Source organism: Scatophagus argus, chromosome 23 (assembly GCF_020382885.2).
Source record: "Scatophagus argus isolate fScaArg1 chromosome 23, fScaArg1.pri, whole genome shotgun sequence".
Taxonomy (NCBI): Eukaryota; Metazoa; Chordata; class Actinopteri; family Scatophagidae; genus Scatophagus; species Scatophagus argus.
The window spans coordinates 1,731,503-1,759,008 of NC_058515.1; the positions used below are offsets into that span (position 1 = coordinate 1,731,503).

The 27,506-nt window shown below is 40.6% G+C and overlaps 1 protein-coding gene across 2 annotated transcripts; it reads right to left on the reverse strand.

Annotated features, from left to right (window-relative positions):
• Nucleotides 1–421: 421 nt before the first annotated feature.
• Nucleotides 422–27,506, reverse strand: ache (acetylcholinesterase). Of its 2 annotated transcripts, none has more exons than XM_046380711.1 (9): nt 27,257–27,505; nt 10,713–11,233; nt 9,765–9,988; nt 9,389–9,649; nt 5,837–6,059; nt 5,022–5,267; nt 3,993–4,185; nt 2,401–2,579; nt 422–1,469 (listed from the first exon to the last, which is right to left on the reverse strand). In XM_046380711.1, exons 2-9 carry the CDS (start codon nt 11,143–11,145, stop codon nt 1,348–1,350), a joined length of 1,881 nt encoding a protein of 626 aa, XP_046236667.1. In that variant the 5' UTR covers nt 11,146–11,233; nt 27,257–27,505; the 3' UTR covers nt 422–1,347. The 2 variants fall into 2 exon arrangements, 1 of the variants encoding a protein (XP_046236667.1); XR_006842394.1 differs by lacking the exon at nt 422–1,469 and adding an exon at nt 3,159–3,284 and having other exon boundaries at nt 2,443–2,579; nt 27,257–27,506.

Here is a 27,506-nt window from a genome sequence, read left to right on the forward strand (position 1 = left end):
ATGAAAAATGAATTGGCAGCTATTTTGATAGTCAATGAACCCCATTTCCCCATTCTTTTAATATTTTTTTGGGGGGGGGTTAATTGGAGAAAACCTGATGCCAACTTGTACACTGGATGCTGATAATGCATAATGTTGATTATTGAATTATCCAGTCGCTAGCTGCGGTTCTACTTAGGCATTGTTTTTACATAGTTTACATTACTGAATAATGTATATGAATGAATAAAAGAGTATTGAAATTTTTCAGTTGTACTACAACATTTTTAAGATTTGCCGTTCAATTTAGCCTCATGTATAAACTCTAACTGCTGTATTTTCCTGCCCAATATTGATAACTTTTTTTAAACACATTCATTCACTTTTCCTTTGTATTTGTGATGCATTTACATGAATGTTTTATCACATTTTAGCAGTTTTGTTTCTTTACAGTAGTACTGTCAAGCTGATTTAAAGTGAACTTTTTAAATGTAACATAAATGAGGCACCATCAGTTGAAGCTGTCGGGTTGAATATCATGCACCATCTATAGCACAAATGGAAGGATCTAACTTATAAAATCTACATGTCACATCAAACTAGCACAGAGTGGTTTACCAAATACAGAGGAAAATTTAGGAAGTCTAACGTTTCCATGGAGCCTTTTCCCACAAAAACACTTGGAAGCAATCCAGCTTATGACTCTACCATATGAGAAATAAACAAGGCAACGTTAAGCAGAACATCACAGGTAATGGGAATAGTGGTCATAATGACAGCAAGGAACAAGAACCAGACTATGAACTTTGACAGAAATGAGACAGATATATATAGTGTTGCTGAGTCCAAAAAACAAAACCCTGATATGTTGGGAAGAAGAAAATCCTCAGAAAACAAAAGATGAATCAACACTAGACAATTAAATGAACTGTAAACCAGTGGCAGTGATTATGGGTCTGTCAAGGTTTGAGTTAAACAGGGGTCTTTCAAGCCACACACACACAAACACACCCACATGCACACATACGCACGCACGCACACACACACATGCACCCGAGGTAATGATACATCTTTAACATTTCTAATATTCCTCCGTACTGATGACTAGTTCTCTCCATAGCCCTAAGGTTCCACAGATACACACACAAATTCAGAAGAACAACACATAAATAAATAGTATAAATAATATAAATAAAGATCAACAGTGTCTGTGTTTGTGTGTGCAGTGAATCAGAAAATGTTTTTCAAATGTTGAATGAAGTTAGACTTCACTGAGGGGCTATGGAGGAAGTGGCCATAGCTTCTTCTGTCTACCACCCACCCCACCCCTCCCCCCCCTCCTTCCCATTATTATCTCATCTGAGGCTCTCAGAGGTCGGTGCAGCGCTCCTGCTTGCTGTAGTGGTCAAACTGGCTTTTCCAGTGCATCATGTAGGACGACCAGCGGTGGAACTCCACCTTCCACTGACGCTCTGCCTCATCTATGTTGCCTGGAACAAGAAGAAGCCTGGCTGTTCACACACAGAAACATATTTCTCCACAGCAGCCTTTTCTAATCATAAATAGCGCTGATCTTTTTAATAATTTCATTTCTTTTATTAGTTAAAGGACCATTGCCTTGTGTGATGATCTGCATGCTGCACATCGGCACCAAAAGGATTAGTTTTTTGTACCTCACGTAAAGGAGAATTAGAATTAGACCACAACCTGATACACCTTGAATTCACCTACAAGCCATTGATGAGACAATAGATAGCCAGCATTAAAAAAAAAAGTGAAGTTCTTCTCTAAAGACACTGAGGATGCCGTCTGAGAGTATTTCCATGTCTCTGACTGGGAACTATTCCAGGAGGACTACAGCGATGAAATCGAGGGTCTTTCTCGCTGTGTATCAATAAGTTCTTTATCGGCTCTGATGAGAAATTAAGAAAATGGATTTCTTATTAGTTATTGCTACAGTTTTCTTGAACACCTCATCTCATCAACTTTGCACATTTCTGATTAACACGTTTGTCTGTGATGCATTTCTGCTATTCCCAATCCAGAAAGACATCTCTTTGTCATAGCCAATGTGCCAATCATGTAAGTTGTCAATCATACTTTAGCACCACGTCACAAGTGCAACAAGTTTTTTGTCTGCAAGTAACGAAAATGCATCACATACAGGCAAAGAAATGCGCAGCTTTAATCAGCCAAGCTTGTAGTTCATCGCCCCATGGCTCAGGTCTGTTGCCCTGTGCAAAAGGGCCAGAACCCAGGTCAGATTGAATTTATGAACTCGATCTCCGCTGGATTGTTGTTTCGCCAATTTAACTGCAAGAGCACTCCCTGGACCATCTCTAAGTCTAACTGAGAGGACAATGATTAGTGAAAATCTATATTCACTACACATATCACGCATTGAGTACAAGTTGTGTTTACCAGTGATGTTGAGGAGGCGTGGCAGGAAACGGTTCCAGAATGCGCACATCTGGTTCCTCAGACCTTTGTGAATCTTCAGTGTTTCGGTGTTGAGTCCAACATGTTTCTGCTCGCTGATAGTGAACACAGGCCAGCGCTTCTTGCTTTCAACTGGCCCGTCATTGTTCACATTAGGATTTCTGAAAGGGACGAGAACCAGAGAAGAGAAAATAGAATAAAAAAATCATTCAGACATTATCTCTACTCTCAGTTGCCAGCTGCTTAGGCCCACTCAGCTAAAACAAAGCCAACTGACTACAAGAGCCCAACAGTAAAACACTGTCAGTACTGGAAAATACTTGGCCACTTACCACTCAGTTGATCTGCCAGCATCGTTAACTTGAACCATTGGACTTTCAAAAGAAATGCACATCATGGCACAGAGCAAACCCATAATGTTAAATGGAAAATGTGATATGGAAATTGTATTTCTATCATTTTTGATGTTAGAATGACTTCTTCTTTATATAGCTGATTTCTGTTGATTGGACAGCCCTTCAGATGCCATGTATTTCCGCCACAGGCTGCTGCACACTATGGCCGAAATACATGGGGTACAGATATGGCAATATGATCACTCACCACTGAAATAGTTTACACTCGCATCATGTCAGTCATCACTATTTTCTATTTTGTCTATGTCTATGTTATTTATTTATTTATTTTTGCCTCTTCATCAGGGAAAATGTATACATAAAACTGTATTTTTTGTAGTTCACCATTATTGTCGATGTAGGTTCTCAGTCATCCGGGTCATGGTAGTTGAAGTGCTAGAAGCGAAGGCAACCGGATATCTTTAGGCTGTTGAAGATGTTTCGCCTCTCATCCGAAAGGCTTCTTCAGTTCTGAGATTGAAGGGGAAAATCCAGCTATTTAGCCTCTATTGGGGTTGTCATCTTGGGGGTGGTCTTGAGGGTCAAATGAGCCAAGGTGTGACTCATTAGCTAGTCGTTACAACACCATCTTTCCACCTATAGTGCAGCTTTAGGATCCCTTCCCAGACAGTTTAACCCCCATTTGCACCATCCTTCATGTGAACAACTCGCATGGTGGAGTGGGACAATGACTGCATCCAAGTCGAGTCTGATCTGAATATATTGTTGTATAATTATTATATAATATTGAACTCAAAGTAGACATTACCTTATGCCAAATTACTATGTTATATTACATAAGATAAAAATCTGAGTATTCGTCTCTGATTTACGAGTCCAAATGCAGTTAACGCACAAGTCCAAGTCCAAGTCAACAGTCAAGTCACAAGTCCTTAAAATTAGAGCTCAAGTCGGACTCGAGCCCTGGACTCGGACTTGAGTACTACAAGTCTGCTATGAATGAACCATAACCAAATTTAGAAACTTTGACCTTGTGGTGGTGCATCATAGACAACTGTACCAAATTTCATAGACACTCATCCTATAATTTTTGAGATACTTTCTGTCTGGTCCAAAGTGGCATTGATGTTGTGAAATTCCCATCACAGCCAGGAATATTCTCTCTGCTACTCATTATCATTAATACATATTAATTCTTTGCAGTATGTGTTGCCTCACCCAGTTCGTGCAAAGTTGGCCCAATATCTCATCATGCGTCGGCTCAGTTTCTCCTCCTCTAGGGTATAGTTGAGTCTCTTCTCTAGTGGCAAGCCGAAGACAAACTCGATCTCGTAACCGTGGATCACACCCATCCACTCTGGCCAGGCCAGGTTGGAGGCTCGGTGGTCAAATAAGTAGAGGTAGATACCTCCTTGAGGAGCAGCAGGAGAAAAGCACAAGTGTTTAATTTTTGTCTACAATGGTCTGACATCACCACTCTCTGCAGTTGTTGGTAAAATGTTTTTTTGTTGGATAAATCACTGTCTTTACACTTGTACACAATGATCGTTTTAATTTAGAGCTTGAGCAAGTTTTAAACAAAAATTGCATCTTCTGCTAAGAGTTTAACCCAGTAGATTGCCAAAAGGCTGTCATAAGTGTAGGAAAATATTGTAATGAGGAAAGTAATGAAAAAAGTTTTGACCACTCAAGCCTTGCTAAATAGCTCTTAGCATTAGGAAAACATGGCCTACATTACAATGTTCCTGTTATTACACTATTATTAGTACAGTTCAATCACTGAATTCAGTAAAAACACAAAGACATATAACCAGTAGTGATTCATAATCATTGAACTGAGCCTTCGATCTTCTATCGAACAAAAGCAAATATAACAAAGCCACCAACATTAATGTACAGTAAAGTACTATACTGGGTCCACTACATTTTCATTACATTTGGGAGCATAAACAAGCAATCTTCGGACTGCCTAGTTTGTTTTGTTCAAAATACATGCATGGACAAAACTGTGTATACCACATGCATATTATTATCCAATTTTACTTTTTTTTAAAAAAGATTTTATTGAAGAACCCCTCCCTCTTAGAGGTCAAATGTATTGGTTAGTGTTAGCATTATCATTTGGCAATGTAGCTATGTTTTGTTTAGTTTAGTGGAATTTGACAAGAATCATCAATCACATGTTTTTAATCTAGTAACTAGCCAAAGTATTCTTTTTTTTTTTGTACATATACACACATATTTTACCTTGTGAGTTTCCACCACTGTTCATCACCCCAGAGCTGGCTCCTCCCATGTTAGCCTTGAGGGCGTTGTGTTGGGCATAAGAGCGAGCAAAATGAGCCAGTGGACAGATGACGTTATGGTCGCCCACAATGTCATCCATGGCGTCGCGGTTCTTCAGCCCATTATTCTCATCCATCCAGTCAGTATACTGCAGGACTACCGCCTCCTGGCCAATATCGTTAGCATGTGGTACGCTCAACTTGACACCTGCAAGAGTGAAGTTCAAAGTTTATAAGCGCATTTTAAAATGTTTTAAAAATGAAAGCAGAAAGGCTGAATTATGGCAGCCTTGGCCTATGATCAACGTTCTCCCTTCTCCATTATTGACGGCTGACATGCCCTTGAGCAAGGCAACTATACAATCTGACTTTTTTTTGCGTTCTGTTGGCCGTTAAAACAACTCAGGTTTAGGCACATAAGCATTTACTTCACTTTTTAGATCTGGAGACTAAATCCACTTCTTTTTTACAATATATGCTTAAAGCATACACAGACAAATGTAATTTATTACAATACTAATTTTATTGTATGACTGAGCAGGTCAGAACTGCACACACAATTTAATAGATCATTAGATCAAAACCACCTTTTAACTGCAACGGTGCCGTTGTTGTAACTGCAGGATCAATCTATTGTCAGTCTTAAATAAATTTTGTGGAATTTGGCTTTAATTTGGTAAATAACACTACAAATTTACTTCAACTGGTTTCAGATTTTATTTTCTTGAACAGAATTTTTGGGTATTCTTTCTTCATCTGAGCTGAGCTAAGGTTCACCTTCCAAGAAGTCCTCCCTGGAGATGAGGCTCTCGTTGTCCTTGCTAAAGCCCGGTGCTCCGTAGAGCAGGAAGTAGGAACCTTCATCCTGGTTCACCCCAAGCAGGATCTGAGTGTCTTTAAAGTTGCCTGAACTAAGCATGGCCTCGGGTGTGTCGGGGAGAACCTCACCATCCACAACAGGGACAAAAGAAAACCTGAAGAGGGCTGACCATGGCAGGACCTGCTCAGAACAGGATGACAACCTTAAATATGAAATGGCTGTGACACACTAACAAATAACAGACCAAATGTCACATGACTGAAAATGGAAATTGAATGTTAATGTAACTCAATCCACTTAAGTGCCAGATACTGAGATATACTGAGACATTTCACTAAATCAGCGGGTCTAATATCACATCATATGATACAGACTGCATGAAAAAAGTGCTAAAGCAGTGCATGTGAAAGCTGACATCCTATTTCATTTGAAATGTGATTTTGTCATGTTACAGTCTCATTCCAAAATGGATTAAATTCATTTTTCCCTTAAAATTCTACTCAAAATACCCCGTAATGACAAAGCGAAACAAGTTTGCTTGATTTTTTTTTTTTTTGCAAATTTTTTAAAAATAAAAAAAAAAATAATACATGTACATAAGTATTTACACCCTGTGATCAATACTTTGTTGAAGGCCCTTTGGTAGCAGTTACAGCCTCAAGTCTTTTTGAGTGTGATCCTATAAGCTTGGCACACTTATTTTTGGGCAGTTTCCTCCACCCTTCAATGCAGAACCTCTCAAGCTCCATCAGGTTGGATGGGGGGCTTGGTGCACAGCCATTTTCAGATCTCTCCAGAGATGCTCAATAGGGTTCAAGTCTAGGCTCAGTTTAGTTGGGCGGCCAGCTCCAGGAAGAGTCCTGGTGGTTCCTAACTTCTTCCACTTATGGATTATGGAGGCCACTGTGCTCTTTGGGACCTTTAATGCAGCAGAAATCTTTCTGTACCCTTGCCCAGATCTGTGCCTTGACACAATCCTGTCTCAGAGGTCTGCAGACAATTCCTTTGACTTCAGGCTTGGTTTGTACTCTGACATGCACTGTCAACTGTGAGGGCTTATATAGACAGGCGTGTGCCTTCCCAAATCATGCACAGTCAACTGAATTTACCACAGGTGGACTCAACTCAAGCTGTAGAAACCTGTGAAGGATGATCAATGGGAACAGGAGGCATCTGAGCTCAATTCTGATTGTCATGGCAAAGGGTGTGAATACTACTCCAAGGGTGTGTACATGTTACATTTTTTTGTTTTCCATTTTTAATAAATTTGCATAAAATTCAAGCAAACTTGTTTCACTTTGTCATTATGAGGTATTTTGTGTAGAATTTTGAGGGAGAAATTTAATTGAATCCATTTTGGGAATGAGACTATAACATAACAAAATGTGGAAAACGCGAAGCGAAACTGTAATTACTTTCCCAAGTTATGTTCTTTAGAAGTTTTATTTTGGCTACTCACCGGCTGAGATTCATACTGTAAGTATCTGACAGCATTATGAAAAGGATCCCTACAGAGATAGTTCTTTTTGTTAAAGGCTAAATCCTTTTTGTTATACCATGCAATTTTCACTCAAGGAGAATTTTGGCTATCAATTCTTGTGAAAGGTTAGTTACTACAGTAAAGCTGGAGAGGAGTAAGAGAGTAATTGCAGACATTTGGCTGATTTTGACAATCTATATGAGTTTCATGATCTGCTGTCTATGAGTCACTAGTTTTTCCGTATTTCCCCTGAATGCTTCATCCCTCACCCACTTCCAAGCCAATGAGCCTCACTGCTCTCACCTGTTCTCCACACAGGTTACAAAGGCAACCCCTGCCCATCTCTCTTTGTCACATTGTTGTTCTGCTCTGCTTGACTCTCCAGCTCTGTTTTCCAGTTTGCTTTGCCCATTGATTTGCCCATTGATCACCCTGCAGGTAACAGGAAAAGGATTTCTTGTTGTGACTTAATTTTTTGCTGAAGAGGTCTTTTGTTATTGAACTTTTTTATGGACTCCTTTGACCTGCCTCAGCCACTGGTGACGTTTAACGGCCTCTGCAAAGCTTCCCTTATCTTAGTAATAAAGTTTTTGCTCTTTATCGACTTTGTCCCGTGTGTTGCATTTAGATCCATGTAACTTCCCCCGTTTCAATGACGCGACATCTGCACTTGCCTCTCGCGAGATTTCAGAGCAAGACTCTGCTTGAATCAGACTTGAGTTTCTGGTTAAACAAAAAGAGTTTTATTCCTTAACAAGAAGGTCTACTTCTGAAGGGATTCATATAATGTTGTCAGACACAGACAGTAACAATCTTGGCCTGTGATTGGCAAAAACACTTCTGGCAGATGTAACTTTGACAGAGTTGTCCAAAAGGATTACATCATAGCCAATTCAGCCTGCTGGGGCAATGTATTGAAATAATCCCAAAACTTTTGGTCAGTATGAATTGTTAATAAACTAAATATGTAAACACAGGGCCCAGGTTTAAAATACCAGAATGATTTATGACAATAAATGATTTTCATATGATCTTCACATCCATTCCTCTATCCATCCATCCATTTTTTATACCCACTCTATCCATGCAGGGTCGAACGAAGGCTGGAGCCTAGTCCACCTGACAACAGGTGAGAGGTGGGGTACACCCTGCACTGGTTGCCAGCCAATTGCAGGGCTGACACACACACTCACAGCTTACACACTCACACTTAGGAGTAATGTAGAGTAGCATAATGTGCATGTTAACATAATGTGCATGTTTTTTGTACAATGAGAGGAAGCTGGAGAACCCAGAGAAACACAGGCACAGGGAGAACATGCAACCTCCACACAGAAGGACGTGGCCCAGGCCCAGATGTGGACTCAAACGGAGTCTGGAACTGGAACAGTCTTGCTGTGAGGCATCAGTGCATCACCATGCCACACTGATATTTGCATAAATATGATGAAAGTTCTTGATTGTTCAGGGATTTATCTGCCAAGTTATTTATATTTTTAACAGCATATTGATTTTTTCCGATCTTTTGAACCGCAGATCAGAGTAATGAATAAATTTAAAGGATAAGTCTGGTGCTATTCTCTATTTTTCTTATTCTCCACAATGCTTGAGAAAAGACTCAAACCAACAATGTTTTAGTCTGTCTTTACTTTCTTACTTTATCTATGACACTGAGTCTCAAGCTGACTGGTTTCTAACAAAGATGCAAATCTTTGAACAGCTCAGTTATTTCCTAAAGCAGCTGGACTGTAGTTTTTAACAAACATTACTCAAACAGAAGGACAGTGCATTGCTTTTCAGTGCATTCCAAATTGTATTATGACTGTCCCCAGCTGGTAAAGCTAAAGCAACATCTGCAGAGGTAACAAATATAAACCCACTGGATCTTGTAACTGGGTCTGGGAAAGAGTTTAAAAACATTTTTAGCAAATTGTAGTGACAAAGTGAATTTCCTTTCTGAAACTGTCTGTTCATTATGGCCTAAAAGAGATTCAACTTCACAGACTGTTATTGGCTTACTCTGCATTACCTGCCACTCCTGGTCAATGAGGTCCTGAGGAGATTTACTGCGCAGACAATCCACCAGCTCAGTGTCATTGCCTCCATTGCAGCCAACCAATTTGCCCAGATGAGTGGCCCGTCTGCGTGCCTCAGCAGGGCTGACTGAGGCCCAAGGACAGTTGGGGACCCCGCTCTGAAGGATGGCCCTGGTGAAGGTTGGTCGGCTGTCTGGAGACAAGAGGTGGAATCCCACTGAAGCACCACCAGCACTCTCACCAAAGATAGTCACCTGTTCAATGGATAAAAAGACAGCAAACAGAGGGATCAGGAAAATAAAAATGTAAAAATTAACTCGTACTTGATTCTTAATGTGGAAACAATATAATAAACACAAAGCAACTAACCTGTTTGGGATTTCCACCAAAGAAATGAATGTTGTCTTGTACCCACTGTAGCGCCATCCTCTGGTCCAGCAGACCCACGTTGCCAGGAGCCTCAGAGGAGCCATGCAGAGCAAGGAAGCCAAAGGCACCGATCCGGTAGTTCATGGAAACCACAATAACAGTCTCACTGTGAGCTAGGTAACGACCATCATACACGTCCAGAGAAGAAGACCCACTGTAGAAGCCTGGAAATGTTAAATATCACAGTACAGTATTAACCCATTGTATCACAATCGCTTACAACAGACAGAAGCCTTGCGGTTAAAACATTAAGGTGGCTATAAGGATCCCATTTTGAAGGATACAGTTTTGAGATGTTTATGTCTGGAGTTATTCATACTTCAATATCTTTAAATTTATAAGGAAACAGTTGAATTTTTTTTTAGAGAGAGATAGAAAGAGACTGTCACAGTCATAATGAGTAGTATTATCTCACTTTTCTGTATGCTAACTTTATTTAGCCAAATCTCCCCATTAGCTGCAAAATTGTCGGCCAAGATGATGTTGATGTTTTTTTCATTATTTCTATTATATGGAGCTCACTATTAATGTGTTAATGTTATATATACATATATATATATATATGCACATATATATGGATGCCTCCTTTTCACCCTGTCTCCATCTATTAGTAATTATTCATGACACGCATGCAATTTGCAGTCTAATAACACTCATAACGCTTCTGTTGGTGCCCAGAGCATTTCAGTCTGTAGAACTTCATGTTTATTCCTCTTGGTTTGTTTGTAAATGGTCACTAAGAAAAGAAATCAGACCATAACTAAAATGCAACACTGTCATTTAATTTATTTTCCTCTGAATCAAATAAGTCAAACTACAGCTGTGAAAACACTAACTAACTAATGCTAATGCTGTCATGTCTAACCTAATGATATTTTGACCAAGTACCTCCGCCATAGATCCACACCATGACAGTGAGATTGTGTGGTCTGGGTGAGGAGGGAACCCACAAATTGAGGTACAGGCAGTCTTCACTCATCTCTCTGTTGGGGTTCCACATCTCTGTGCCCTGGAAGCCAGGATATGACGTGTCCACATACTGGAAGCAGGCACTGGGGTAAGCAGAGGCCTCATACACCCCTGTCCACGGACGCTTGGGTTCAGCACGCCGGAAACGCCGATTCCCTACTGGTGGCTCAGCAAAAGGTACTCCCAGGAAAGCTGTGACATAGCTGCGGTCAGGCACCGGCAGACGGGTGCCACGGACTCGACCGGTACGTGTCTGAACAATGAGATCTGTCTCACTCTGGGAGGAGCAGGTGGGGATGAGGAGAGACAAGAGGAGAACTGAGGAAAGAAGTAAAATAATGGAGGTCTGCATGATGGAGCCAAAGACGGTCTGTGAAGCAAGAGCAGTGGCTGTGATTCCCTCTCCAATCCAGGGGGGACAGGGTCTGCTCTGTTTTGCTCTGAGGGAGAGAGGGAGAGAGAGAGAGAGAGAGAGAGAGTAATGGAATTACACAAAAGGAGAGTGATAGCTACAAGACTAATATAGAGACAGAGAAATAAGATGAAGAAAAAGGACAAGAGGAAGAAGGAGGTCTGGAAGTGTCAAGGTACGTTCAAAGATTGGCTCAGACAGGTAGACAATCAGATTATTTTTAAATTTCTAATACTGGTCACATATCTCTTAAACTCCAAATGGAATCAAATCTTCTTCATTCAGACTTAAACCATATCTTTAATAGAACAATTTGTAAAATATGGCCAGAATTTGTAGGTACCTCCAAAAATATAGGGGGCAGCAAAGCACCAAACTGCGGTTCACTATCTTGTTTCCTGAAGTTATCGTTGGCTGTAGCTATAACTAATATTAACCTGGTTAGCCATGGAGCTAATGGCCCTATAGCTTACTAAAGATTGTAAATGAGGCTCAGCCCAACTAGCCTTCCACTGAACACAACTAGATATCTGGACTGGACTATGGACTGGACAAAGCCTCCGAGACCAGAGGAGGACACTTTGACGACAGGGAATACAGTATGGAGGTGATTTACAATAGCTCTCAGGTGGAATATGACTCTGGGGACAAGAGGACATGGCAGGTAGGGGGACAGGAGAGAGGTGAAGTGAGAGAGTGTTAAGCATCATCAGTGAGCGAGAACGGCATGTAGAAATACAATATTTTCACATCTTACTCCGTGAATTGAGGATTTATTTAAACCAAAGCAGATGTGGAAAGTCCAGCTAAGATGGTTTTGGTGACTTTATTTTGTTTATGTCTCGTTCCAATGAAGTTTTATGATGAGCTAACAGTGCAATTAAGCTTGTCTTATTTATTTATGTAAATAAAAAAAGAAACTTGAATTCAAAACATATATGGTTGCATTTTTCTGTTTAGTAAGTAAAACAGGTTTAAGAATATTTCCTTTCTTGACATTTTGGAGGTTTGTTTTGTTTACTTTTTAGACTAAATGCTAGCACCCCAGCTGAAACATTTAAAATAGACATTTTCATCTAAAGTCAACACTGTTGTTTTCACATTTGGTTGATAACATTATGTATATATATATATATATATATATATATATATATTAAGTTTTAATTTCCGGCCATATCTTACAAATTCTATTTTTAAATATAAATTATATGAAATATATCATAAAGTAGTATAAAATATTTTAAAATTAAGTAAGTATAATTCATTTTTAATAATCATTGTCTTGAATATGATAACACAAGTATGATCATCTCCTTTAATGAAATTACTTTTAAAATGTATATCTAAAAGCTTGACTGAAGATCATCCTTCATGTGTTAAGGTATAAAATGCAGGGAATTCCTAAACAAAACATAAATAAAACAATGTTTAGACTTAAAATAATCCTGTCATCAGCAATTTAGAAGAAAGATAGCTGTTGAGTCTCATTCCTAGGTGGACGTGCTGGGCTTTGACGACCTTGGAAGGAGAATCTCTGAATGGTGTGTTTCCAAATAGCACTGACAGTTGTTGCATATTACTCCTTTAAATACATGTGAGATCCTCTTCAGGATGTGTGCACACCCTGATGCAGGTTATCAGTGGACAGTGTAGTGAACAGAGACGTGTAGGCGGGCTGTGGCTTCCCAGAAAAGACTTATTAAATATTCAACACAACAGCAAGACAACAGCAATCTAATTGAGTCCTGCTGCTCTACAGTACAGATGAACATGTCTACAGTGCTACAGCAGAATCGAAAATTTCACTGTTTCCGTTTCTGTTCAGAGTCAACACGGTTTGGTGAACAACAACACACACAACAACATATCCCATCAGATGTGGTGATTGGCTGTAATTGCAATACTGGTAGTCGAGAAGGCATCATCTACAACCTTTTAGTCCATGTGGCCTAGTTTATAGCTTTCTAGAGATATTAGCAGTTTATTTTCAAAAAACACGGACTGCAAAACCACAACAGTCAAGTCGAGCCAAAATCTTGAGGGATGTACCATATGGATTTTTTTCTCCATTACCTGCTTTACATGGTCAACACCAATAAGATATTCACCCAAAAAAAATGTTCAGAGTCAACACGGTTTGGTGAACAACAACACACACAACAACATATCCCATCAGATGTGGTGATTGGCTGTAATTGCAATACTTTTATCGAGAAGGCATCATGGTTTTTTTGATCACTGATTAAAAGTGATAACAGTTTGGCATTTGAGCAGCTGGCTCTTGTTGTCTCTCTCTCAAATGTTTTTTTTCTAGTTTGTACAGCTGGTGCATAACAGGTTCTGTAAAAGCCACCGAATTATAATAACTCAGGTATGGCAACATTATGTAAACAACAACCTGAACAACCTTTTAGTCCATGTGGCCTAGTTTATAGCTTTCTAGAGATATTAGCAGTTTATTGTCAAAAAACACGGACTGCAAAACCACAACAGCCAAGTCGAGCCAAAATCTTGAGGGATGTACCATATGGATTTTTTTCTCCATTACCTGCTTTACATGGTCAACACCAATAAGATATTCACCCAAAAAAAATGACATTACCCTGGCCACTCCTACAATGTCAGAAAGACAAGCAGAATTACAACATCTAGATCTTTAAAATGGTAGCTACTACTCCCTCATCAAAAATTCCAGAATATATGCAAACATTTTTCACTTCACAAGTTTAACTGCTGGACAAGAGATGCCTGTTAACTGTTAAGTCCATTCTCAGTTTGTGTGCATTGCAGCCTTCAAGTTTCCATGTTACACTTGGCTTCCAAATTATTTGTGAGGTCAAATCAGATTTTCAGTGAGCACAGAGAAAATTGACACTTTTAGCAATGAATAGCCACGGCGTGTCAAACTTTGCACATCATTATACACACTGGGGCTTAAACATTCAACTGTAGAAACAAGAAGAAATAAAAGAACACAGATTTTTGACCACAGGGGGACTTTAAAGAGTTTTATATATGTAATTTCAAACAATAATATAGCAGCAAAAAACTAGTTGTTCAGTTAAGATATTGCGGACTAATGGCGTCCTAAACACAGAATAAAATCACGCTGCCTGTGTGTGTTGTAATCTGAGCTGGTCTTTTCCTTGTTTGGCTGGCTGTGTGCATATTAGTGCATGTGAGGTATGAACTATTAAAGGGCTACAACCTGACTCATGCTAACTTTTCTTCTTCTCCATGCGGCAGCAACGTAATGGGTACATCATGTTAGGTGTCTCTTTTCATTAGTGACCAGCCTGAGTAGGCTTAATACTAAAGTAGCTGTGTCTGATATTATCAATTTGTTCTGCAAATGTTGCAATTTCAAAATGTTTCTGAATGCTGTGCATATCATCTCTAATGTGTTTAAAATTACAGTATGCTATGTCATCCATTGTGATGAAAAATGCAATTTAAGTTTGTTAACTGAAAGAAGGGCCCATATTTTATAGTCAAATGTTTATGTCACATTACAATTGTATCATGAGAAACTTATTGAAACTACTTTGTGTTCACTTCCAAAGGAAGTCCCATAAGTAGTAATAACCCTACTGCTGTTGCTCGAAACTCTATTATAAAGTTTCCACCGTGAAGGAGGGAAAGTTATTTTCTCTCAGCAGGCATATGTGACTAAAGCCCCTCAGCACTCAGCAACAAAGGCTGACAGGTGTGTGTTCATGAGGGGCACTATAAAAAGGCATCAGAGTAAAACCCTAGTAAATGCCACACTGATGGAGTAACATGGCACTTGGCATCACTACTATTTAACAGCATATTGAATATGATTAGTTAATTCAGAACACAGCCACATCCCTAATTATAAGATGGTGTGTACACTTATGCGGCCACATTATTCTAGTTTGTTTTTTTTTTATCATTTTCCTCTAAACAGTTTCAGTTTATTTTGCACAGATTATAATTTTTTTTTCTTAAAAACCTGCGATTTTAACTTGGGTGTGTAGACTTTTTATATCCACTGCATAACAGTGCTCTCCTTGGGTGTGTGTTTGTCTGTGTTTGCTGCCTTCCTTGCGTTTGCTTTTATATCTCCCTCTGTGTTTCATGTGTTTGCTGTACATTTTGGATTATTCTTTATCTGGACTTTTTTTTTTTTTAACCTGGACTTTAAGGTAAGTAAGTAAGTAAATTCTCTTTGTTCACTTTACCCTTACATCCTGTCTGAATTTTGTGTCCTAATCTTTGATCTGACTATTTAGGGGACCTTTCCCCTTTTTGACTTAATTTTGCACTTCCATGCAGTTCATACAAGAGACAAAAAAGTGAGTTAGGATTGGTGATCTTTCTCTATAATCCTTATCTTCTCCTGGGTTCACCTGCCTTGTGTTTTGGTTTGTCCAAGATTTGTTTTCTCCCTCTGTTTCTGTGTGTCCTTGTTGTGTGTGTATTCCTGTAGCTGTGGGGACAAAAATCTGTTTACATAGTCACACTGTGAGGACCTGCCTTACTCACGACTTACTTATGGGGACAAAACACAAGTCCCCATGATGTAAATCATTAAATATTAGGGTGAAGACTTGCTTTAAGGTTAGGTTGAGGTAAGGTTTAGGTTGAGGTAGGGGTTAGGATTAGGATTAGATAAATAATATTACCGTTAGGTGGTGGTTCAGTCTCCAGGAAATCGATATAAGACCGCCCACCTGCAGTATTTAAGATTATTTCATATGAACATTTCTGAGATTTTGACATGCTGTCCATGTTGCAAAACAAATTATAACATTCCCTGCCAACAGACATCTTGTTTGAATGTGTGTGAGGGACAAAGAAATGTGACATCACTAAAATAGGTTCTCTATACTACCGAAGGGAAGTGTGTTCAGAAATAGTATCAACACCCTGCCCCCTATCCTTTACAGCACCTCTAAACTAATCCCGCCACTATGACAACCATATATTGCAAAACATAAACAAAAGCCTCCAACCTTACAGGTGGTAGAGAACTGTCTGCAAGCACGGTGGTACATTTATAAGCAAGCACAAATGACAATGTGTTTGTGAATATTCAGTGTAGCAAGGTGGTGTATGGTGAGTATATTAGATTCAAAGCTCACCAGGATGAAGCACCAGTGAGAGAGACATAATGTAAGCTATCAAATGTTTAAATATAGAACATGTGTCTGTAGAACATGCTTAATGTTGTGGCTAAATAGTGCTGGAAGTGGAGACAGGTGATAAACACAGACAAAACACCAACAGTACATTTTAGGAAGTAACTTTTAAGATATAGTTACAAGAAATAGTACAACTCACTCCTCAAATAAATCAGAGCCTGAAAGACAAGAACTTTTTGACTGGGTGTGAACCCAAACACAATCCATCAACAACAACTGATACAGAATGGTTCTATTTCAGCCTCATGTAACCTTACGCTATATATGCCACTAACAAGAACCAGAACAACACAACAATAAGCATCAAGGTATCGGTATCAGTACTGTCTTGGCAGATAACCAAATTGAGGGACTGAAACTGAATTGAAAAATTGGACAAGTGCTTTCTAGTACAAAGCAACGTGAAGCATTTGTGTATTTCCATCCATTTGTTATACATATTTTCATTTAAAGTATAACTGCACACCCAAATTCAGTTACCTCTCACTCTCCCAGCAGAGGACTATACAGGACATTCAATGTAGTGGTTGCGGCCTTGTGGCAACATAGAGTGTGAGGTGGGAGACAAGGGAACACCTAAACTTGGAAAGTGTGACAGACTGACATGCTCAGCATAGCAGGAACAGCCGACGGGTAGTTGGAGCATGATCAGTTGCAGTCAGACTCTCCGTGATGGAAACACAAAGAGTCTGCTGGAGCTTTGGCAGTCACAATCAAATTCATGGTCCTGTGTAAAACTTTCTGTGTGAAACCTTTGCTGTTGTTGAGTGTTGAGCGGCTGCATCTGATGTGTGTGTGTGTGTGTCAGTATGCAGTTGTAGTCCTGCTGTTTACTATAGGATCATCATCAACATCTACAGCTGTGATAAACATGAGTCAGAAGCCAAAACTGGAAAAATGCTAAGACATGAAATTCCATGAACAACGACACTTGATCAGCATATATTTGAAAATGGGTGCAGCTTCCCAGAGCCCCACTCAAAGGAAGAGGCTGAGGTAGATTAGCCTCCACAATGGAAAATCTGCTATTGTACCGGAGACAGGTGGTGTTCAGAGGGCCCGTACTTCACGTATCTAGCCCAGGTGGAAGTTGATTCTAGCATGGATGGCGAACACTGCCTTACGGTTTCCAACACCTCCAGAGTTGGTATAAAGGTAAACAAGGAGGTTACATCATAGGACACCATGGTTTCATCTGGGTACAGTTTCACGCCATGCAACTTGTTTACAAGGCCCATGGAATTCTGAATAGAGCTGGGAGTTTTGGTAACACAAGGATTGGCTAAGACCGTTGTCAAATGTTTGGCAACGTTGTAAGTAACTTGAGTTAATGCTGCTGATGAAGGGCTGAAGAGGGGGTCCTTCTCTGTGAACCTTGGGGCACCCATACATGAGTACCATGTCCTCTATCAGGTACCATCTGTGATACTGCTGATGATCAATGGTTGCTCTTTCTGTAACATCTGTAAACCTTACAACAGTTGGTAAAAGAGACAAAACTTCATCAACTCAAGTGCCATCAATGACCTGGAGAACAACCTCACACAGGTCAAACCCACATGAGCGGTTTGTCAGAACTAAGAAGCCTCTTCAATGAGATGTGAAACATCTTCAACAGTCTACTACCAAATCCAGTTGCCATTACTCAACTCTATGTGTAAAACCATGACCTGGATAACTGAGTCTTCATAGACATGACAGTAAACAAGTACTATACTACACTATAGAGGTGTAACAGTATGCAACGTGCTTGCTGAGCTTTGAGTTTCCCCTTAGCAACTTTCGCAAGGCCCGGATATTAAGCATGCATGCACACACATACAGATCATGTTTCCTGGGCTCTATGTCAAACTTTCTAACTCATTTGAAATAGCAACATTCAAATGTGAACATCAGAGGTAAAAGGAAAAAAACAGAATGGAGTACAAACTCAGCTCCCTGTAGCATTTAAACAGCAGCCTGATAACAGTTCAGACTGCTGGTTACAAGTATTATCTAGCCTTTTTATGACAGAGCCATACTTTGTTCATTAAACCATTGTTTATTTATTTTTGCTTTTTTTAAAAAATAACTTTTGTTTTGTTTTGTTTCTTTTCCCTGCACTGTACCCAAAACACACTGAACCATAACTTCAAAACTGAGGCACAGTACAGCGTAAAACTCTTAAGCCACCATTAGATTTGTTGTTTTAGCAAAGCTACAATGAAAATACATAATTATTTATTAGTTTCTGATAAATATTTATCCGAAAAAACAGCATCTGGCAGCTTCATCGGGATGCCAAGTTGACCCTTCTACAGTCTGAAGAAACTTGATCAGAAATGGTCGTTGTGGAAGGGTAACAGCCAAGAAACTACTTTTTCAGAATGGTAACAGTCTAAGATATGCTAAAGCTCACAAAGATTGGAATGAAATCAGTGGAAAAGAATATTATGGACTGCTGAATTTCAAAAGATTGAAATTTTTGAGTCGAATATGTGAGAAGAAGGGTTGGAGAGAGATGGTGGAGGGTCTGTCCCAGTTTGGGGTTGCATTTCTGCCAGCGGTGTTGGCAGTACTGTCTGAATTGATGGGATCATGAATACTGGAAAGTACAGACAGGATTTAAATCATCATACTATGCCTTCTGGAAAGTGCCTGATAGGGAATGGTTTTATTTTTCAGCATGATAACAATCCCAAGTACACTGCCAATGCAATGAAATCATATTTGGAGAGAGAAACAGCTGATAAAGCACTGACAGTCATGGAATGGCCTCCTCCAGACCTGAATATTATAGAGGCAGTATGGGATCACTTGGACAGAGAAAGAAATGAAAGACAGCCTAAATCTAAATAAGAACTCTGGGAAGTGCTGAAAGAAGCATAGTATAATATATCCAAAAAAAAAAACAAAAAAACAATTACTTTAGAAAACTTCACGACTCTATCCCCAAAAGAGTTCAAGATGTGCTCAGTGCCAAGGGAGGTCAAAGTTGACAAGTTTTAAGGTGCAAGTATACAGAAGCTGACATGACAAGCTTGGACAAAACTCTCACACAGAACATTCTAAAAGACAAATGGATAAAAGGGTGAAATGGCATAGGAGCCCAGTGGCAGTACAATGCACTGCATCACAATTCGTGCATTAAAAATAACAAAAACTGGGATATTCACAAGCAATATGCATTATTTTCATTTTGATTTCTTTGTTGATTCATTTCTTCAATCAAACAATTGATTGACCAGTACACAGACCACAAACCTTTATCATTATTATTTAATGATATCAATCCCTCCAGAATGGTTGTGTGCCATGAGCCAACTAATCATATAAATGTTGAACCAGAAATATCACATCTGGTGATAATTATTATTATTTTATTAATGTACATGTAACAGCCCTTTCCAGAGGAGTGTATGCAGGACACCACATTGGTCCAGTGGTGTCAACTTTGTGTTTTTAGACCACAATCAGTAGGAACTTATATGAAGGGAAGAGGTGCTGAGGAGTATAACTTTTGCTGTGATTTGGCGCTATATAAATAAATAGAACTGAAAACTGAATCATTCTAATACTACAAGCTATGAGGCTCTGAAGTATTTTCTTATGCTAAAGGTCCTTAAGTCCTTTAAAGTAGTTGTTTTTAAAAAAGCCTACTCTTGATGAAGATTTTTTTTTCTTTTTCTCTAATCAGATATGTAGCTATCTACATAACAACAGTTTATCTGAGCAATTAAATTATCTTCTGATTGGTCAAGACAAGGGGCTCTGTACTTGCATTATTAGATCTTAGAGCTGCTTTTGATAATACTGACAATTTCATCTTAATACAAACACTGGAACATTTATTTGACAGGAAAAGAAATGCATTAAGCTGGTTTAAGTCTTATTTATCAGATCGGTCTCAGTTTGTATATGTTAATGATGAAGCCTCTATACATACAAAAGTCACAGAGTTCCACAAGGTTCTGTGCTTGGACCAATAATAAAATTATATTTAGAATTGGAAGCAAATGAAACCAATCTAAATTTAAGGCATGTCTTAAAAACATAAAACATTGTTTACTCTACATCCATCCATCCATTTTCTATACCGCTTATCCGGTCACGGGGGGGCTAGAGCCTATCCCAGCTGACTACGGGCGAGAGGCGGGGTTCACCCTGGACTGGGTGACACACAAGACAGACAGCCACACGCACTCTCACACTCACACCTAGGGGCAATGTTGAGTAGCCAGTTAACCTAATGTGCATGTTTTTGGTATTGTGGGAGGAAGCCGGAGTACCCGGAGAAAACCCACGCAGGCACAGGGAGAACATGCAAACTCCTGACAGAAGGGCCCAGACCGGGATTCGAACCTGGACCCGTGCCGCCGTGCAGTAAATTGAAATTTCTGAGATTTATCATTCATCAACATTTTGCTTCTTCACTATGAAGTGTGGAGTCACACAGTGGAAATTTTCACCTCTATAAAAACACATGCCATGGACGCTACTTTTTTGTTCAATTATGGAATTTTCAAGGACACAAAATGATAAATACAATTGCACTCATTAATATATTCAAATGAAATGGCAGATAAAAATATAGTGCACTATATAGTAAATAAAGAGTGATTTTGGACACAGACATGAGATTGATATTGGAAAGAAAGCAAATAAGGTTGCTGAATGAAATCCATACTTCAGCTTGTGATAGCTTCTGAAGGGTATTCCTGAGAAGACAAATAAAACAACACAAAACAGAGAAGAGGTGGAAAGAGGAGTTCCTGAAGGATGAGGAAATAAGAGAGAGGTCAGAGGGAGACAGTAGAAGGGCCTGGGGCTGGGTAGGAGAAAGTGTGTCACTTCTCAAATTAGACTGAGGAATTTATGTATGAAGTTCACAGGAGGATCGATTTCAGTGGGGGTGGGTGTAAGTCATATGTCTCAGGATAAAACAGTGGACACAGACGTCATATTGTATATCGATTAATTTAAATTATACATGTGTATATATATGTATATATATATATATGTAGAGAGAGAGAGAGAGAGACATAATTCTTTTCATAAAAACGTAAACTGAAAATTGGTTAGTTTAATATAAGGATTTATGAAAAGACATGGAAATACAGCACAGATCTTGATCAGCTAGATGTGGCTTCATTATAGAGATCCATGAAAGAAGCACATGTAGTCAAATAACATCTATATTTAGAAACAATGTTCAAATCACACGGATAAGGTACAAGGCAAAATTCCACTGACAAGAATGGGTGCTGAATGATGAAAAGGTGCTCAAAATATTACTGACTGTGGTACTCTTCAGCACAGAGATGGAGAAAGACTGGAAGATGGTGCAGGAGAACAAGGCAAAAATGACAACACAGCCTAACGTAGCTGATTTTTAACTTCAACCTCAAGCTTTATTTGTCAGTATATTTTTAAAAAACCTAAATTCTTTTGCATTTAACCCATCACTGATTGAACACACACATGCAACATGCAGTGAAACACACAGGAGCGGTGGGCTGCCATTGTCAGTCGCCCGGGGAACAACTGGGGTTAAGTGCCTGGTTCAAGGGCACATCAGCCAGCTAATGGGGGGTGGGGGGGCATTGATTAATCACTCCACCACACCCAAATTTATTTCCTGCCAGTAGTATCAGCAAATCTGTGGCGGTATATTCCGTGGCGGTATGACACTTGGGTGAAGAGAGGAGCAGAGTTGTCAACAGATCACCGCCTGGCGGTCAGTTGGATCTGGTGGCCGGGTAGAGAGTCGGATAGACCTGGCAGACCAAAACAAACAGTGAGGGTCTGCTGGGAACGTCTGGTTGAGGACCCTTTCAGAATGGTCTTCAACGTCCACCTAAGGCAGAACTTCCCCTGCATCCCAGGGGTGGTGGGGGACATGGAGTCTGAGTGGGCCATGTGGGAGTGGAGAGCTGCTGACCTTGACTGAGGGTATAGTCAGGCAGTGGAAGGAATACTTCAAGGATCCACCAACAGGCATTCCTTGGAGGAAACAGAGCCGGGGGGCTCGGGGAGGCTCTCCCATCAGTGGGGTGGAAGTCACTGAGGCACTTAAACAACTCCGCAGCAACGGTGCCCCGGGGTTTGCCGAGATCCGTCCAGAGTATCTCAAGGCTCTGGATACTGTGAAGCTGTTGTGGCTGACAAGCCTCTGCAACATTGCAACATTGTCATCTGGGACAGTGCCCTTGGAGTGGCAAAGGGAGGGGGGAGGCTGAGGGGTGCAGCAGGGTTGCTGCAACTAAAGAGGGATCATGCTCCTCAGCCTCCTTGGGAAAGTCCACGCCAGGGTGCTGGTAAGGAGAGTCCGTCCGTTAGTCGAAACTCAGATCCAAGAGGAATGATGTGTTTTTTTTTTGTCCCAGGTGTGGAACACTGGACCAGCTCTACAGCCTTGCAAGGGTGCTGAAGGGGTCATGGAAGTTTGCCTAACCAATCCACGTGTGTTTTGTGGACTTGGAGAAGGCTTACAACCGAGTTCCTCTGGACATCCTGTGAGGGGTTCTCTGGGAATATGGGGAGGTTGGTCAGTTGTTACAGGCCATCCAGTATCTGTATTGCAACAGTGAGAGCTTGGTTCGCATTGCCGTCAACAAGTCAAACTCATTTCCAGTTAGGGTTGGAGTCTGTCAGGATTGCTATGTCACCGCTTCTGCTCATAATTTTTATGGACAGAATAGTGACCAAAAGAACAAAATCGCAGATACAAGTGGCTGAAATGAGTTTCCTACGCAGGGTGGCCGCGTTCAGCCTTAGAGATAGGGTGAGGAGCTCAGACATCTGGGAGGGACTCAGAGTAGTTCTTCCACTGCTCTGTTCCTCATGTTGCCACGCATTTCTGAGTTAGAAAATGCACATGAACGCTGACTTTCTAACTTGGAAACTAAGATTATTCGAGGAGCACTTGAATGCAGTGTAGACATGCTCCATTCACGTGAACACACAACAGTCTCCACACATCAGCTGTAGTAAGACGTAGCACCTGGTTGTGGGTAGGAGGGGTGGACTTCGTCAGTCATCGGCATCTTCTGGTTGGCGCATGTGGTGACGGTCTTGGAGGCAGTGATGTTGTTGATGCACTTGCCAATATAGCTAGTCACTGATGACGTATACTCCTCCAAGTGGGCGTGGTTGCTGTTGGTTGCAGCCTCCATAAATATGTGCCAGTCAGTGCTCTCGAAACAGTCCTGAAGAGCAGAGATGGCTCCTGCTGGTCGGGTTTTCACCTGCTTCAGGACCAGTTTGGTGCGTCTGACTAGTGGCCTGTATGCTGGAATCAGCATAACAGAGATGTGGTCTGAGTATCCGAGGTGGGGGCGGGGCTCTGCCCGATACACGCCAGGGTTTTTTGTGTACACAAGATCCAGTTTTCCCCTCTTGTTGCAAAGTCCACCTATTAATGGAACTTCCACTGCCTTGAGATTCACATGGTTGAAATCTCCAGTGATATTAAAAAGTCAATCCAAGTGTGAGCTCTGAGCTTCCCTTATTGTTGTGTACAGTTTGTTTCGCGCTTCCTTAGTGTTAGCACTGGGTGGAATGTACAATGCAACAATGAACACAGCAGTAACTTCCTGTGGCAAATAAAATGGCCTATATCTAACAATTAAGAATTCCAGCATCGAACAATGAGTGGAGACTCAGGCGGAGCTGTTGCACCATTAGTTGCTGATGTTACTGCTCAGTACTCAGCACTACTTGCGTCTCTGTTGCCATGGAACAGGGCTAGCCTGGCTAGTAGGTTGGCGACACTCTGTCACTGAGCCATGTCTCAATAAAATTGAAAACACAGCAGTCTCTGCATTCCAGCTGGGTGGCTCTCTGAAGTCTGATGTAGTCCAGTTTATTTTCCAGGGCTTGTGCATTAGAGAGCGTGATGGATGGGAGAGCCAGCCATCTAGGGTTTGTTTTTAGTCTAGCATGCACTTCCACCCCCTTGCCGCACTTTTGCTTCTTCTCACGCCGCTTCCAGTGACTCTTCCCCCAGCCAACAGCATCAGGTGATGCAGAGGATTGAGGGCCAGGTCTCCGTAGTAGGTCAAGGCTGCACAGTGTTTCCAACACGTCATTGTTCAGATCAGATAATGGTCCATATTGGATCTGCAGCAGTGTCCGGCGGTGGTAAACATGATCATTGGCTGACATCCATGTGACCAGATCTGTGCCACAGGCCGAATAGATCTGGAGAGGCCGCTGCTTGCTACTGATGCCCCACCATCTTGAATCAAGATCAAGACCAGGTTACAAGTCAAGCTTCACATCACAACAAACTCTAACCACACTTGTTTATCATGACTGGATGAAATAATCCAAACTCAACATCAATGAGCTAAATATTGATTAAATGACTTCCACAACTTCATGTTGATATCCTGTTCATATTAGATTAGATTAGATTAATATATATCATATTTTCATACTGGCTCCACATAAGCGCCCAATTATGAACTTGAATATGTTTAAACAAAAGGTACTAAACACAGCCAAATAAAACACTGTGTGTGTGTGTGTGTGTCTGTACTGGCTGTGCAGCTGACATAAACATAAAGCTGAGCATGTCCAATTTCCTTTTCCATGTTATTAGAAGTCGGTGTGACAGTGCAATAAATCAAGTCCTCCATTATTTCTTTCCCTTTACAGCCAAGGCAGAGTGTTGCTGCAGTGGTCTTTGTCTGGAGCACTTAGCTCTGGGACTATGACACACTGGAAGGGCAACTTTAAGAGGATAAATCACAGCCAGCCGGGGAGAACGCATCTTATGAAGACTGAGGTTTAACAGGGTAACTGACTCCTTCTGCTCTAGTTAGAGGTTTGGGGGTTTGGTGAGAGGGGTTTAGAAGAATGATATGAGGCAGAAGAGAGATCAACATTTTGCATTGTTTATGTTCAATTGCTGCTTACTGTAGCATAAACTTACATCACACAAATATTAAAGTGGGTTAGAGAGAGTCTGTTCCACAAGACCAGGATAAATGCTAAATTATGCAGCATTTTTCTATTCTGACTAACTACTCAAGGCATTTAACAACACAAGCCGTTCACATACACATTCATATTTGTAGCAAAATGCTATCATGCAGCCAGAAAACATTCACACAAACACTCATACACTGATAGAAGAGTGATCAAAAGCAAATTGGGGTTAAGTATCTTTCCCCAAGACATGTAAAACGGAGGGGCTGGGGACTGAACCACCATCCTTCTGATGAGTGGACAACTACCCAACTTTTTGTATCACAGCCACCACAACAGTGTGATTTTTCATTTTTCTTATAAAGAGACAGAGAGAGAGAGAGAGACAGAACAGCACCGGCAGCAGCTTGATGCCCCACAAACAAAAGCAGCTGCAAAAGCAGCAATATGACCCATTTTTCCCTCACATCACTGTTCACACTTTCTGTCTGCCTCTAAAACGCCTCCTGTGATGATGATGATGATGATGCACCATTTAATCAGAGCTGGTAGAGAGTCCACTCTAATACTCTGGTATTAGACATATTGACAGACCTGCAGCAATACTGCCAAAACTGCAATTAGTTATTACATACAGAAGCAAATAATTCAGGCTACAGTGAACTGCAGATAGACACAAACACTAACATGTCGTATTTCTCTCCAGCTCTATGTGTCCACACTTTAGCCAACATGTAGCATTCCTGAAAGCACTCGCTGTTATGCAATATGCAGCACAGGTAGAGATCTGATCTGCCACCACACACAGATCTATTTGAATTTCTAAGAGAAAAACAGAGTAACTTGAGAGAACAACAGCTTCTTTATAATGAGAACATTGCTGTCACATTGCTAACACAGCCTGACCATACATACATAACATCTGTCAGAATTATCAAGCAGCAATGTAGCCATTGGATCGAATATCATGTCATTATAATACTGTGTGTGTTGGACATATATAATATTGTCAAAAATGTATTAGAAATGGCTCAATAGTCTAAACAGCTGCGGTTAATGCATTTTATCAAGAGACTGCGTGCTGATTTGCACAGGAAAGGTTCAGTCTGGGGCCTAAGTAAAACAAAACGTACATATAATACTGTGTGCATGTCTCTGTTTGAGAAAGACATCCGGACAAAGTGAACGCGTGTAACAAAAGAAGACACCAACAACACAGCAGCCTTTGAGGCGCGTCACATCATCGATTTCCACAGACTCCTCTGTAACAGTAATCCCGACATGCTTAATGACACCTCAAAGAAAACAAAAAAAAAACCCCAAACATTCACCGTGTAGCACAATTAAATGAATCATTTTGACAATTTAATGTCCTTTTTGTCGGAAAACATATACACCTGCGCGTACATGTGCAACTACAGCCAATTCACATGCATGCGTGTATGTGCGCGCGCAACTGTAATTCATTTACCAGGGGTTATATTTATGCCGACAAAGACACACTATTCCTTTCGATTTAAAGTTCATTTGTTGCCATATTTCATGAGCTGTAAACTTGATGGTGAGCGAGGAAACCTTAAATTGCCTGTGAATGAAATGTAATCCGGCATGGCGCTGTGGTTATGGCAGAGAACTGAACGTACAGTGGCACAGTTTAAGCTGGTACGGGTTCTGTGAAGCAGGAGAAATGGCTTTTAACTATGGATACCGTAGATGTGACAAAGATTAAAGGGCGTCACATTAGTCATACACGAGATAACCTAAATAGTGTGAAAATTTCACGAGCTGTGGTTTTGCAGTTCTCGCGGTGTATCATTTAAGGATGGATGAAAGCAGATAGAGAATGAATGGGGATATTTATTTCGTTCTGTTTCATTTTATTCTATATCGTTTTGTTTGTCTTTTATTAATCTCATATAAACTGTTAAGCAGCTGTCAATGAAGGGTCGGCACCAGTGTTTCTGTCTTACCTGGCCACCCCTGCGGAGCAAACCCGAGCCGACGATTTAATAGCTTATTTCTTCCTTTCCTCGCTCTCCTTGCACGGCAAACATCGGTGTGTGGGCGAATGAAAATCTTTCCCGAAGCAGAGGTGCCCGGCTGTCAAAGACGAAATGTCGATAATGCCTCCTCACAGCAGAAGTGGGTTCAGCCTACTAACCGCTCGCTCGGCCGGACCGTAAAGCAGTGACGGTGTGTGTGTGGGGGGGACTGCTTCTA

Coding starts and splice junctions, on each gene's coding strand:
- ache (XM_046380711.1), bottom strand. CDS start 11,145: ATGCAGACCTCCATTATTTTACTTCTTTCCTCAGTTCTCCTCTTGTCT. Junction 6,060..9,388: donor TCATTGACCAGGAGTGGCAG/GTAATGCAGAGT, acceptor TGTTCTGAGCAG/GTCCTGCCATGGTCAGCCCT. Junction 2,580..3,992: donor GCCAACTTTGCACGAACTGG/GTGAGGCAACAC, acceptor CGTCCCTTTCAG/AAATCCTAATGTGAACAATG.